Raw genomic sequence first — 15,308 nt, forward strand, 5'->3', positions numbered from 1 at the left:
TTTAGATAAGTAATAGATTCTTATGTCCTTCTATTTCTCCTATTTTGGAATACCTTCTATTTAACAGCTTTTATAGTCATTCTCATTGTAGAGATGACACACTTTCAGGGTAGTGAAAGTATATTCTTTTCTTAATAAACTTTCTATTACTTTCACTAAAAATTTAGATATTACAGAAGATAAGTCAACTCATCATAGTAAGGAAAATACACTGAGAAAAGGTTACACAGAGCCACAAAATTCCTACCCCCATCATAATATATGTTTTGGTTGGGCTAGTTGGGAAAGTATGAAATCTAATTGTGTTCTGGCACATATACAATGTCATAATTATTTCTGTATCTGTCTTTTTCACTACACTGTGAGCACCTTAAAATGATGAGACTATATTATTGCTCTATGTATTTCTAGAGTTTGACATTGGAAGAAGCTAGGTATATGCCAATGCAGCCTAAGGGCTTGTTTTTTTGTTTTTTGGTTGGTTGTAGGGCTTGAAGTCCGGCCTGGGAGCTGTCCCTGAGCTTTTCAGCTCAAGGTGAGCACTCTATCCTGAGCCACAGTGCCATTTCTGGTTTTCTGGTGGTTAATTGGAGGTAAGAGTCTCATGGACTTTCCTGCCTGGGCTGGCTTTGAACCACTATCCTCAGATCTCAGTCTCCTTAGTAGCTAGGATTACAGGTGTGAGCCCCTGGTGCCTGGCAGCCTAAGATTTTTAAGGCTAAAAATGTTATTGTCTGGATAAAATAAAATAAAGATACTGATCATATATGCAGAGGATCAGAGGAAAGATAAGAGCAGCCCCAAGCTTGGTTCAAGACTAATAATTCTTCTTCCTCCTCCTCCTCCTCCTCTGCCTCCTCCCCCCCCCCCGCCTCCTCCCCCCCTCCTCCCCCCCTCCTCCTCAGACTAATAGTTCCTCCCTCCTCCTCCTCCTCCTCTTCCTTCTCCTGGTTCAAGACTAAAAATTCCTCTTCCTCCTCCTCCCCCTCCTCTTCCCTCCTTCCCCTCCCCCTCCCCCCTCCTCCTCCTCTTCCTCAACTGGCATATACAGACACAGACACAGACACACACAGACACACGGACACACACCACACAAGCCCCACAGTTTTACTATGAAGAAACAATGGAGCTGGCCTGACTGGGCTTAAATGATTCTCCAGCTTCAGCCTCTCTAGTAGCTGGGATTCAACATACCCAGTTTGATATATACATTCTTTTTCTCTCTCTCCTTTTTCCTCAATACTGGAATTTAAACTCAGCCTCACCCTCCACAACTCCAATCTTTTTTATTTTATGTTATTTTTCTATACAGTCTTGCTTTTTGCCCAAAGCCTCAAAATTGTGATTTTCCTACCTATGCTCTCCTAAACAGGCAATGACAGATGTGAACTATTGGTTGAGATAGGGGTTTCACTAACTCTTCTGCCTGGACTGATCTCGAATCATGGTATTTCTGATCTCTGACTCTCAAGTAGCTGGATTATAGGCATGAGCCACTGTATCTGTGGACATACACATTCTTCATGGAAGTTCTTGCCTAGTTCCAGATTGCTCTGAAGTTCTGGCTTCTGACTCTTGAACTTCCTGTAATCCTTTTTATTCCCCTTGGACTACCTTTTTTTTTTTTTGGTTGGTCGTAGGGCTTGAAATCTGGGCCTGGGCGCTGTCCCTCAGCTCTTCAGCTCAAGGCTAGTGCTCTACCATTTGAGCCACAATACCACTTCCAGCCTTTTCCACCTATTTGGTGCTGAGGAATGGAACCCAGGGCTTCATGTGTGCTAGGCAAGCACTCTACCACTAAGCCATATTCCCAGCCCTGGACTACATTCTTAAGGCATTCATGGTAAAGAGAGATCCAAGAAAGATGATAAGGTAAAATAGGAAAGCAGGACAAGGTCAGACCAAAGAGGGGAAGGAAAGTGGGAAAGAGAGGAAGCAGGTATCCTTTGAATGAAATGGAAAAAAAGGGCTTCAAGAGGGGTAGAACTGAGTTTTACAGGGAAGAGAGGACTGCTAGTGGAGTCCTAGCTTCTTGGGTTGACTCTTGTACCTGACACTTCCATATAGCCATCATCATTCAGGCGGCAGGCCTCCGTCAGAGTGAGAAACAGACAGCCAATAGGATCAAGAGGGTGGCCCACCCAGCCCTCCAGGTTTGTGATTGTTGTGGTTCCTCGCTGCAACAGTTCTGGAAATAAGAGGTTCAAAGTTTTAGACAATAATAGAAGTTTATTATTCATTTTTCCGGCTTTGGTCTCATCAGTCTCATTCAGACCTTGACCCTAGAGTAAAAGAAAAGCTCCCCTTGGGCTGGGAAGGTGGCTCAGTGGTAGAGTGCTTGCCTCGAATGCATGAGGCCCTGGGTTCGATTCCTCAGCACCACATAAGCAGAAAAAGCCAGAAGTGGCACTGTGGCTCAAGTAGTAGAGCTCTAGCCTTGAGCTGAAGAGCTGAGGGGCAGCGCCCAGGCCCAGAGTTCAAGCCCCACAACCAACAAAAAAAAAAAGAAAGAAAGAAAGAAAAAAAAGAAAAAGCTCCCCTTATTGACTTGCTTTTGGTAATAGGATCTTATAGCTCTCAGCCAGCTTCAAGGTGTTGTGGTATGAATTTATATTGACTACTGGTATTGTATATTATGTGAATATATGCTTAAGAAGGATCTTTCCATACCAGAGTTTAATGGGCTTTTCATTTGTATGGTGGAGTCAGACAAGTATCATGCTTGTTTCTATTTTACATATGATAAAACTGAGATTCATACAGATATGAAGGTATTCCCCATAGAAGACAGAATTACTTGGATTTTCCCAGCTTCTGCCACAAAATGACAATGAAAATTAGGTTAATAGTCTATTCCTTGAGGTTGTTTATTATCAGTAGTCTTAACTAAATTAGATCACTATACCTTTCTTTTGATGCTTGTAGATTTCTAGTTGCCGCTGCTGCTGTAATCTCAAAGTATTAATAATGGCCACTGTGAGCCTGAGGGCCTCTTTTGGATAACCATGAGAACGCAGGGCATCAACTCGAGCACAAGCTGTAGGCACATGCTCTACCAGGTAAGAAAAAAATACTTGATTTAGTTAACATTTCAAATCTGAAGAACTCGTGCTTGGCAAAGGAAGTTTGTATTTAGTCCAATTCCTCAAATTCAACCTTATATATTCTAATTTATAACAGGAATTGTATTTTATCTTCAAAAATATAAAAAAGTCACAGGTACTACCTTGAAAGAACTACTTTGAAGCCTCAGTGTAATGGTATAGCACAGAAGGAATACACACTAAATAAAATGCAGTATCTGTGAATACTGATCACAGGGAACTTCAGATAGTAACTCACAGTTTGTCAAAGCTTTTAAGAAAGAGACAAAGATATTCCCAAACAAGAGTTTGGGAAAGATAAAAATATGGGGAGAGGGATGGAAGTAGGAAACTAGACAAAAATGATGGAAATCTATATAGAAAATGAGTATTTTTAAGAGAATGTTTATTTTGGAGTGGGTGTTCTGTAACAAAGTCAAAGGCAGAATGATAATAAGCCACAAACTATTTCAGAGGAAGTCTTAAACTCAGGATGGAACAGTTCTATCCTACTATAAAGTATGAAGATGAGAAAGAGGAAAGGACAAGTTTGGTGACAAATGTAGAGTGTGTCCTAGTTACAGAATAAGGTAAGTTTGTTTTAAATTTAATTTATTTATTTTTATTGTGAAAATACCGTACAGAGGGGTTACAATTACATGGGCAAGATAATGAGTACATTTCTTATCAAGCATTGTTGCCTTCTCCTTTGTTTCCCCTTCCCATCCCTTCCCATCTCCCCCACCCCAAGGTAAGTTTTTTAACTTAGTACTTTTTAAGCAAAAAGTACAATTCAGAGAATATAATGTTGTTTGGTAACTGTTGATAATTAGAGTGTAAAATGATGTCTAATAGCTCTGTTAATACTCAAAAATACTTTGAGATGTATTCATTCCTTTATCCTCCCCAAGCTTAGGGGACAGTATATGAATTCTGATTTGAAGTTACTGTAACTCAGCTAAATGCATAGGCAAACAGCTTACACTTCAAATACATATCCTGAGTTGGTAGTAAAAGCCTCAAAAGAGTTGTGTGAAAACTGTCCAAACTGTAGCTGGTGTTGCTTATTTGGGTCTAGTATGAGGTGATGTTGGGCCCTGAAATTATTATTATTATTATTGATGATGATGATGATGATGATGATCCTGGGCACTGTCCCTCAATTCTTTGGCTCAAGACTGGTGCTCTACCACTTGAACCACAGCTCTACTTCCAGCTTTTTGAGAAGTTAATTGGAGATAAGAGTCTCACTGACTTTCCTGCCCGAGCTGGCTTCAAATCTCCATTCTCAGATCTCAGATACCTGAGTAGCTAGGATTACAGGTATGAGCCACTAGCACCTGGCTCTGAAATTCTTATAGTAGAATATGGTTAGACTTACCAAGCCACAGTGGCTGACCATGAGAATTAAAGAGTAGTTGCTCATTTTCCTGCTGACAGACAGGAGCTATATATATATCACTGCTGATTATTCGCTGTAGGTGGCTGTCCTGCCAGTGTAATTCACGGCCTTCAATGGCTCTAGTAAACACTGTTCGTCTTGGTTGGGATAAGGTGTCTGGGGAAAGAAAAAAATGTAGTAGTACAATGTTGGCTAATCTGAAATTCTAAGCCCTGAGTCTTTAGTGTGTGAGACGGGCCAGAAGAAAAGAATGAGAGCAATGAGAGACTAACCATTGTGTCCAGGTATCATCCTTACTGGGTGAGTGAACCTTTATACAGAAACCTATGGTTGCCTTCCTCTAAAGGCAGTGGTGCTCAGATACTCAATAATGTGTCAAAGGAAGAGAGAAGCAAGCAGCTAATTTCCCTGACTAATCCATAATGTATCACTTACAGTATGACCCTTATCAGATTAAGGGTTTCTACTGAATTACTCAGGAGATTGATACAGGATGATTATGAGTTCCAGGCTCTCCTGGGCTACATACTGAGTTAATACTTTGACACAAAGCACAAATGTAACAAGACCCAACAAACACCACAAGTAACTAAGTAAAAGTTGAAAAAGAGCTAAAGCTGTGTATATTCTGGTACCTTTAGAAATTTATAGTCCTATTCCCCAATAAGAAAAGTTGACAAAATGGGCAAAAAATTAATTTGATTTCCCATTGAATGTTAATATGTGATTTTGCTTCAGAAAAAAATTTCTGAATTTCTACCACTTGAGCCATAGTGCCACTTCTGGTTTTCTGGTGGTTAATTGGAGATAAGATTCTCACTGACATTCTTGCCCATGCTGGCTTTGAAGCATGATCTTCAGATCACAGCATCCTGAGTAGCTAGGATTACAGGTGTGAACCACTGGTGTCCATCATCATCATCACCATCATTGTATTTATTTTTGCCAGTCCTGGTGCTTGAACTTGACCTGGGCACTGTCCTTGAGCTTCTTTTGCTCAAGGCTAGCACTCTACCACTTGAGCCACAGTGCCACTTCTGGCCTTTTCTGCTTATGTGATACTGAGGAATTAAACCCAGGGCTTTATGCATACTAGGCAAGCACTCTACCACTAAGCCACCTTCCCAGCCCTGCAAAAATATTTTTACATAGAATGATATCTAATAAAATAATGTTTAAGCCAGTGCTGGTGGCTCACACATATAATCCTAGCTACTCAGGAAGCTGAGATCTGAGGATCCTGGTTCAAAGACAGCAGGAAAGACTATGAAACTCTTATCTCCAATTAGCCACCAGAAAACCAGAAGTGGCGCTGTGGCTCAAAGTGGTAGAGCACTAGCCTTGAGCAGAAGAGCTCAGTGACATGGCCCAGGCCCTAAGTTCAAGTTCTGTAATTAACCGCTTCCTCCTCCCTCCTCTCCCCCCGCAAAAAAATTAAACAGTTGGGTGTGGTGTGGTGGTATGTATCTATAGTCTCAACTGTTGGGAGGCTCAAGCAGAATCACTTGGGTCAGGGGCAATGTGAGACCCTTTAAAAAAAAAAAAAGGAAGAAAATGGTAGAAGCAATGAGGCAAAAACAATCCAATACCAACATTTATAGACTGAGTTAGATGAAAAAAACCAAGAACAACAATGTAATGTTTTCAGGACATCACCCTAACTAAATGTCTGCATTATAAAAAATTTGAGTGGCTAAAGATACAACATAATTGGCAGAGAACTTTTCTTTTCTTTCTTTTTTTCTTCTTTTCTTTTTGTTGGTCATGGGGCTTGAACTTGGTTGGGGTCTGTGCACTATCCCTAAGCTCTTTTTGCTCAAGGCTAGTACTCTTCCACTTGAGCCATAGCACCACTTCCAGTTTTCTAGTGGTTAATTGGAGTTAAGTCTTGCAGACTTTCCTGCCCATGCATGCTTTAAACTGCCATCCTCAGGTCTCAGTCTTCTGAGTAGCTAGGATTACAGGCATGAGCCACCAGGACATGGCTGGCAGAGCAATTTTGTAGCAATGGTGAGCCCCGAGTTCAAGCCCTAATACTGCCCCAAAAAAAAAAAAATGCATGAGGCCCTGGGTTCGATTCCTTAGCACCACATAAGCAGAAAAAGCTGGAAGTGGCACTGTGGCTCAAGTGGTAGAGCGCTAGCCTTGAGCTGAAGAGCTGAGGGACAGTGCCCAGGCCCAGAGTTCAGGCCCTGTGACCGGCAAAAAAAATAAAATAAAATAATTAAAAAATGAGGAAAAACAAAGAAAGAAACAGAACAACAATATTCAACATCTTTAGTAAAAAAGACAGTACAAATAAAACTACCTTATTGTAGTCAGAATGGCAATCATCAAGAATGCAGTATGTGAATGTATGTATGTATGCTAGTGCTAGTCCTGCATTATGTTCAAAGAGCCAAACTATGGAATTAGCTGAGGTACTCCACTACCAATAAATGTATAAAGAAAATATGGTGTGTATGTGTGTGTATGTATATACACACACATACACACATGAATACAGAGTAAGAATAATGAAATCTAGTAAATGATATTTGAAAAGTGGGGGAAGATGGGAGGGGAGCAATGGTAAATTTCTTCAAAGGTAATTCTGTGTACATGTACAGAAATATCACAAATAAACCATTAATTTTATAGAAAGGAGCAACAGAAAAAGTAAAGAAATGAAGAAAAGAAAGAAAAGGAAGAAAGAGAAAAAGAAAGAATTAGCAAGAGAGGCTGTTGGTAGGATATTTAATGTTTTTTGGTTTTTTTATTTTGTTGGTCATGGGTCTTGAACTCAGGGCCTGGGCACTGTCCCTCAGTTCTTCAGCTCAAGGCTAGCACTCTACCACTTGAGCCACAGTGCCACTTCTGATTTTCTGGTGGTTAACTGGAGATAAGATTCTTACTGACCTTCTTGCCTACGTTGGCTTTGAACCCTGATCCTACTGAGTAGCCTCTTGAGTAGCTAGGATTACAGTGGTAAGCCACAGGTGCCTGGCTGATACCTATGTTTTTGGTTTTGTTTTGTTTTTTGATACTTATGTTTTCATAGGCTCTCAATCTCTCCCTTGAATTAGGTCTTGTGACTACCCAAATTAACCCAAACTGAGATTAAGATTCACTAAACACAGAATCTGAGAAGTAGACAGGAATCATGTGGAGAGCTCTAGAACTTTATTCCAGGTCTTGCAAGGACATTTTAGATGTAAAGAGCAGCGTCCTCAATGTCAAACACAAAAGTTTACACTTATTTAAGATATTTTAATATAAAACAATAGGCTTTTTTTTTTTTTTTTTTTTTTAACTGAGGATGACAATTTTCACAAAGGCTGTCTAGTCACCATTGTTCTGAGGCTCCACATTCTGAAGTTCTAGGCACAAAGAGCCTAAAAGTATACTTGTCTCACCTGGACTGTGACTGGCACTCTGGGGACGTGCATTGGTGATATTGGGCAGTTCATGCCCATAGTTTCCATCCTCTAAGGGACAGATATCCAGGTCACTCCATTTCTGTAGTTGCTGTAGCCAACAGGATTTTTCTTCCAGCTTACAGTGTGGGTTTAAAATTATGCATACCCATAATGCTCCTAAAAAATAAAGCAATTCATATTATTGAAATCTCACCTTTAATGTATATGTAAGCCTTAAAGTTTTGATTTACTTTATGGGTAGTAGAAAATTTTTCCAAAGCAATGGCAGCTGGAGGGGTAGATTAGTAGTAATAGTGTATACTTAGCATGCATAAGACCCTGGGGTTTAATCCCCAGCACCAAAACTGAAGAGCAACAACAACAAAATCAGTATCAACAGGGAGAATAAGTTTTCTAAGCTGAACATGGTGGTTTATACCTGAAATCATAGCTACTTGGGAATAAAAGAGAAGAATATCATGGTTTGAGGCTAGTCCCTCCAAGCAAAAGTTAGTGAGACCCTATCTCAAAGAACAACAGCGTTATGTGTGCTACCTAGGACAAAAAGGTAGGAGGATTGTGGTCTAAAGATGGCCCTGGGCAAAAAATGTATGAGACCCTATCTGAAAAATAACTAAAGCAAAAAAGCTGAGAGCTTGGCTCAGGGGGGTAAAGTACTTATCTGGCAAGCATGATAACCTGAGTTCAAACCCCAGTACTGAAAAAAAGTTTCTGTCTTATTAATTAGATACTTATGAATTTGTTTAAAAACCATTTGGGAGCCAGGAGCCAGTGGCTTACACTTGTAATCCTAGCAACTCAGGAGGTGGAGCTCTGAGGATTGCCATTTGAAGCCAGCCTGGGAGGAAAGTTTGTGAAACCTTTTTTTTTTTTTTGGTCAGTTGGGGGGCTTGAACTCTTGGTCTGTCCCTGAGCTCTTCAGCTCAAGGCCAGGGGTCTACCACTTGATCCACAGCACCACTTCCGGTTTTCTGGTGGCTAACTGGAGATGAGTCTCACAGACTTTCCTGCCTGGGCTGGCTTTGAACTGTGATCCTCAGATCTCAGCCTCCTGAGTAGTTAGGATTACAGGCATGAGCCACCGGCGCCCAGCCCATTAATTATTATTAATTAATGTGTACTGAAATTAGAACATCAAAGGGAAAACCAGATTTTGGCAAGAATAGTAAGCATGTTATCATAGCCATATTAAATTTGAGTTGTATCTTTGAAGTGTCTGGCAACTGGCACAGTATAGAGTAGAGGGAAAAGATAAGGGTAGGTATATAAGCTTATTTTTTGGTGGTGCTAGGGATCAAACTCAGGGCTTTATGTGTGCTCTACTATTGAGCTATCCCCCAAATTCTTAAAGATGTAAGTTTGAGACTCATTTGTACTTGTATGGTGTTTTCAATCATAGGAATAAAAGAAAGCACTTACATGGAAAATATCAACAGGAAATGGGCTTCAGTATGATACCTAATATATAGAAATGAGGAAAGGCAGAGAAGCCTGCAAGTGAGACTGAGAAAAGTACTAAGGAATGTAGGAAACTAAAAAAGGTGCTGGGCTCCGTGGCTCACACCTGTAATCCTAGCTACTCAGGAGGCTGAGATCTGAGGATTGCAGTTCAAAGCCAGCCCCAGCAGGAAAGTCCGAGAGACTCTTATCTCCAATAAACCACTAGAAAACTGGAAGTGGTGCTGTGGCTCAAGCAGTAGAGCGCTCGCCTTGAGCTGAAGAGTGCAGGGACAGTGCCCAAGCCCAGAGTTCAAGCCCCATGACCGACAAAAAAAAAAAAAAAAAAGGTGTACTTGAATGGAAACCAATAGAAGGATAATTTAAGAAGAGTATAGTCAACTTTATTGCAAATTGAGAGGTCAAGTAAGATGAGACCTGAGAAATAATCATTGTATTTGGCAATATGAAAGTTATTGATTATTTTGACATGTTTCTTCAGGGTAATAGAAACTCATCTGGAACTCAAGGGAGAACAGAGGCGAGCCAATGGCAGGAATGACTGCAGGTAACTTTTTCAAGAAGTAATTCTTTATAGGGAAGTTGGGAAATGGATGTATGGGAATAGTTGGAACATCAGAGGAACATTTTCCTGAAATTTGAGATTGAAGATAGGTGTCAGTGGCTAAGCCTATAATTCTACTCAGGAGGTTGAGATCTGAGAATCCAGGTCCAGAGCCAGTCCAAGTAGACACATCCAAGACACTTTTATTTCTGATTAGCTAAAAAAGTGTAAGTGGAGGTGTGGCTTAAGTGGCAGAGTACAAAAGGCCAAGTGAAGTGAGAGACCCTGAGTTCAAGCCCCCAGTATTGGGGCGGGGGGAGTGGGAGAGAGAAGGAAAAAGAGGGAAAGAGAAAGAGGGAGAGAGGGAGACTGAAGATATAGAATATTTGTGTGTTGATGGCAATGACACAGTAAAGCGAAAAATTAGTGATGCTAGAGAAAGGAGAAAATTTCAGAAGCAAAGTTCTTGAGGAAAGGAGATAGAACTTAAAGTAGGTATGTAAAGATTGCCCTTTAAGAGAACAGAGATACTTAATGGATTTTAACAGAAGACAACAACATATGGGCATAACATGGATAACTAAATAGATTTATAGGTGGGAGATGAACAAACTTCCTATCTGGTTACTTCTATTTTCTCTAGTTCAGGAACTTAAGGTAGTGAGATTTTTAGGCTCTACAAACGCTTGCAAAAACTATTCTCAGAGCCAGGCACTGGTGGCTCATGCCTATAATCCTAGTTACTCAAGAGGCTAAGATCTAAGGATCATGGCTCAAAGCTAGCCTGAGCAAGGAAAAGTCCCTATAAGACTCTTATTTCCAATAAACTATTACAACAACAAACCAACAAACAAAAAAGCTGGAAGTGGCTCTGTAACTCAAGTGGTAGAGCACTAGCCTTGAGCACAAAGAGGGTCAAGGACAGTGCCCTGGCCCTGAGTTCAAGCCCCAGGACCAGCAAAAACAAAAAAATCCCCAGAACTTGAGGGGAAAAGTGTAAAGAAGTGAAGCAGTGGAGCTCACTCGACACTGATGAAGGTGACCTATACAACTTGTGGTAGAGATGGCAGGGAGGGACTGAGAGCTAGGGAACAGATGACACTGTATGAAAGGAAATATACTCATTATCTGACACCCTCCTTAGATATGAAAATGTCAGAAATGAGGCATTTCATAATGAATTCAAGAATTTGACAAGGACTTAAAAAGCACTGGTAAGCTGGGAGCCAATGGCTTACACTTGTAATCCTAGCTACTCAGAAGGCCGAGATCTGAAGATCGTGGTTCAAAGCCAGCCCAGGCAGGAAAGTCCTTGAGACTTCTATCTCCAATTAACCACCAAAAAGCTAGAAGTGAATCTGTGGCTCAAGTGGTAGAGTGCTAGCCATGAACATTAAAAGAAAGAAAGAAAGAGAGAGAGAGAGAGAGAGAGAGAGAGAGAGAGAGAAAGAAAGAAAGAGAGAGAAGCTCAGAACAATACCCAAACCCTGAGTTCAAGTTCCAGGAGTGGCACAAAAGCAAACAAACAAAAAACTCTGGTAGACAGTTCTGCTTACTTCTCACCTACCTATGTTCCAAAAGTCCAAGTCCAAGGTCCAAGTCCACATTACAATCATATGATCAACACAGAAATTACTCTACAATATTCAGGCTTCAATCAGACTTGAAAAAGGCTAGTTTCAGTGGGAGAAAATAAAGAGCCTGAATATGATGGTAAATGAGGTTATAAGGGGAGAGCTATCATGAAAGTAACTGTCCTTATTTAAAAAAATCAGGGCGACACTATCCGAAAAGAAATGTACTCATGCCAGGCACTGGTGGCTCATACTACTTTAGTAGGCTTAGGTCTGAGGATCATGGTTCAAAGCCAGCCTGGGTGGAAAAGTCCCTGTGAAACTCGTATCTCCAATTAACCACTCAAAAATCTGAAGTGATGTTGTGGCTCAAAGTGGTAGAGCACTAGTTTTGAGCAAAAAGAGCTTAGGGACAGTGCCTAAACCCTAAGTTCAAGCCCCATGACCAGAAAAACAAAAACGAAAACAAATGTACTCATTATCTGATTTAGGTAACTGTAAATCCTCTGACATCACCTTTACAATAACAATAAAAAATTAAAATAAAAAAAGAAAAGAAAAAGACTAGTGTCAAATTCTTTTTTTTTTTTTTTTTTTTTTGCCAGTTCTGGGGCTTGAACTCAGGGCCTGGGCTCTGTCTCTGAGCCCCTCTGTGCTCAAGGCTAGCACTCTACAACTTGAGCCACAGCACTACTTCTGGCTTTTCTGTTTTATGTGGTACTGAGGAATCGAACCAAGGGCTTCATGCATGCTAGGCAAGTACTCTACCACTAAGTCACATGCCTAGCCCGCTAGTATCAATTCTTAAGGAACATGCAATTTATTTAGGGGAATAAAAGGCATAACAAAACAAAATTGAGGGACCTGTTACAGAAGGATGCTTGACTTAGAGTCAGACAGATAGGAGTTTCCATTTAGAGTCATTTAGAGTCACCATTCACTCATGTGTGACCCTGAAGAAACTATGGAGATGCTAATGTCTTGCTCTGGAAAGGAATTTCATGTGTACTAAGAAAATAATTTAGAAGCAGTTTCCAAGTTGTTAACACTTTGTGATCCTATAATCCTGGACACAATTAGTTCACCAGTAACTACAGAATAATAATGTAACATTCTTAGACTTTAGGAAGTGTGATTATTGATTATTGCAGCAGAGACAGTTGGTCTGTAATTCTTTTTGTGTGTGTGTTGGTAATGGGGCTTGATTAAAGTCAAGGCCTGGGTACTGTTTCTGAGTTTTTGTGTTCAAGGTTAGTGTTCTACTACTTGAGTCACGGTTCTATTTTTGGATTTTTGGTGGGCAATTAGAAAAAACAGTTCAAGCTAGCTTTGAATCACGATCCTCAGATCTCAGTCTCCTAAGTAGCTAGGATTAGAGGCATAAGCCACTAGTGCCTACCTTGTAATTCTTTATTTTATTCTGTTTTCAGAAATAACCATATCTATCTCTGTTTTTTTTTGCAATAAATATATAAATACCTCACAGGGTTATTATAAGAATTATATAAAACAATGTGAGTGTATCTTTTACAAAGAGATTAGCATGTAATTAATATACCTATTCATTAGTAGTAAGAACTCCAAACCCATGAATGCTTCAGATCATATCAAAAAACTTCCCCTTCAAACCAAAAACCCAGGCTTACCAGCCCTCAAGTAACCAGGTACAATCTCAAAGTGTCATGAAGCCACACTCTTAAATTTTCAGCCTATAAAAAACACATGCATCAGTCCAGGAAAACTCACTAAAATCCCAAGCTGCAGTATTTTCTTGTAATCTTTTCTATGAGTGGGAAGTTTTGTTCTTGGAATACCAGAAGTATGAAGGAACTGTAGTAGAACTTTTAGAATATTATGTTATAATCTTTTCAGTATAACCCCCAAATAGTGCCATGACTATGGGTGGTGAATTTAGGGTATGGAAGATTCTGGAAAAAGGGAGAGGAACTAAGTATTAGCATTACAAAACTGGCCATGAAGCAGAGGAATAAAAAAAGATAAATTATGACCAAAGAGGCTACCTTAAGAACCTAGAGAGGCCATTCAAGAAGCTACAGTTCTAATCAAATCTAAAAGCTGTAAGGCAAATAATCAGAGAGTGAATATGGAAATAAAAAGTGAAAATGAACATTAACTTTCATTTTAAAAGTCAAGGTATCAAATGGAGTTGGTGACTAAATACAGGAAATGAAAGGAAAATGATAGCTGGAAAATCAGTTTGGTAAAGAATGTTAGTATCTATGCCATACTCATGAGAATTCATTTTATAGAAAGCTCCAATTTATTTTGGACTTTCCAACAAAAATGGTCAATGGAAAACTGCTAATATGGAACAAGGACTTAGTGAATGGAAGAAGATATGGTTGAGATCATCATATAAGTAAACTCTAATTCCATGACATCTGAAAATAAAGTTCATAAAGGAGTACAGAGAAAGAATGGAAGGCTAAATCCTAAGTATTGGAAACTATCTTTTGTCAAAGAGGTCTGGCTAAGAGTCACACAGAAGTGCAGGCTCAAGGCTGGTAAGTATTTGGAAATCTAGGCAAATGTCATTCAACAGAAGCCAGGTGAAGAAGTTTTCCTTCAGCAAAAGCTTCTATGTAGTTAACCTCTGAAACAGAACACTAATGCCAACATCCAAGTACAATGCTGCAGAAACAGCAAAAATGAGTTTGTAGTTACTCTCAGTAGCCTTTGTAGAACTTACAATCTTCTACTAGTCAGACATAACATCCCCATGTAATCATTGATAGCAAATATTCACGGATATTGGTGCTAGAGAGCAAGCTGGCAGGTCATAGCACTTCTGGGAGATGGGTACTTACCTAGTTCATCCCAGAGCTGCCTGCACTTCTCTGTCATGCTTGTTCCTTGCTGCCTCCAGAGTGTGAGTCGTGGGTCAGCCATAAACTGCTCAGTTATAAGTGTCAACATCCTGGCTCCATTGGAATCCCTCATCTGCAGCATCTCTCTAACCTGGTATGCAAGGAGGGACAAGAGACTGGTGATGGCATAGCATACAAAAGTAAAAGGGAATCAGGTGCTAGTGGCTCATGTCTGTTATCCCAACTACTCAGGAGCCTGACACCTGGATGATAATTGAAGATGGAGCCAGGAGACTCCGTCTCCAATTAACCAGCATGATGTTGGACTAGAAGTATGGCTCAAGTGGTAGAGTGCAGTAACAAGCAAGAAAGCTGATCAAGCTCAAGACTTGAACGTGAGTTTAACATCGGTACTTATGCATGTGTGTGTGTGTGTGTGTGTGTGTGTGTGTGTGTGTGTGCGCGCATGCACGTGTGTGTGTAGACACAAACACATACACCCACACAAATACAGTAGAAAGAAGCTAGGTATGGTGGTTTATGCTTGTAAACCTAGGTACTTAGGAGGCTGAGAAGAACTGCAGTTCCATGCCAGACCAGGCAGAAAACTTTCTAGACTCAATCTTAACAGAAGAAGCTAGATATGGAAGCTCATATCTGCCATTTCGGCTATGACAGGAAGCTTTTTTGTTTTGGTAAATCGTGGGACTTGAACTCTGGGCCTAGGCACTGTACCCAAGCTCCTTAGCTCAAGGTGAGTACTCTATCACTTGAGCCACAGTGCCACTTCTGCTTTTCTGGTGGTTAATTGGAGATAAGAGTCTCACAGACTTTCCTGCTTATGCTGGCTTTGAACCATTATCCTCAGATCTTAGCCTCCTGAGTAGCTAGGATTATAGGCATGAACCACTGGCACCTGGCAACAGGAAGCTTTATGGGAAAAATGCTGCGTCCATGTACTGGCCTGGACAAAAAATGACACCCTATCTCAAAATAACCA

At 40.4% G+C, this 15,308-nt stretch overlaps 1 protein-coding gene across 1 annotated transcript in view; it reads right to left on the reverse strand.

Annotated features, from left to right (window-relative positions):
* Zswim5 (zinc finger SWIM-type containing 5) overlaps window positions 1–15,308 on the reverse strand; it is a 117,168-nt gene that overhangs the window by 12,531 nt on the left and 89,329 nt on the right. Inside the window, exons 4-8 of the mRNA XM_042684923.1 lie at window positions 14,309–14,459; window positions 7,881–8,060; window positions 4,465–4,641; window positions 2,906–3,052; window positions 2,051–2,188 (exon numbers count right to left, since the gene is read on the reverse strand). Coding sequence (XP_042540857.1) covers window positions 2,051–2,188; window positions 2,906–3,052; window positions 4,465–4,641; window positions 7,881–8,060; window positions 14,309–14,459 — 793 coding nt within the window. The remainder of the gene's footprint in view (window positions 1–2,050; window positions 2,189–2,905; window positions 3,053–4,464; window positions 4,642–7,880; window positions 8,061–14,308; window positions 14,460–15,308) is intronic.

The sequence above is a fragment of the Dipodomys spectabilis genome, unplaced genomic scaffold (assembly GCF_019054845.1).
Source record: "Dipodomys spectabilis isolate Male_0828 unplaced genomic scaffold, ASM1905484v1 ptg000002l, whole genome shotgun sequence".
Taxonomy (NCBI): domain Eukaryota; kingdom Metazoa; phylum Chordata; class Mammalia; order Rodentia; family Heteromyidae; genus Dipodomys; species Dipodomys spectabilis.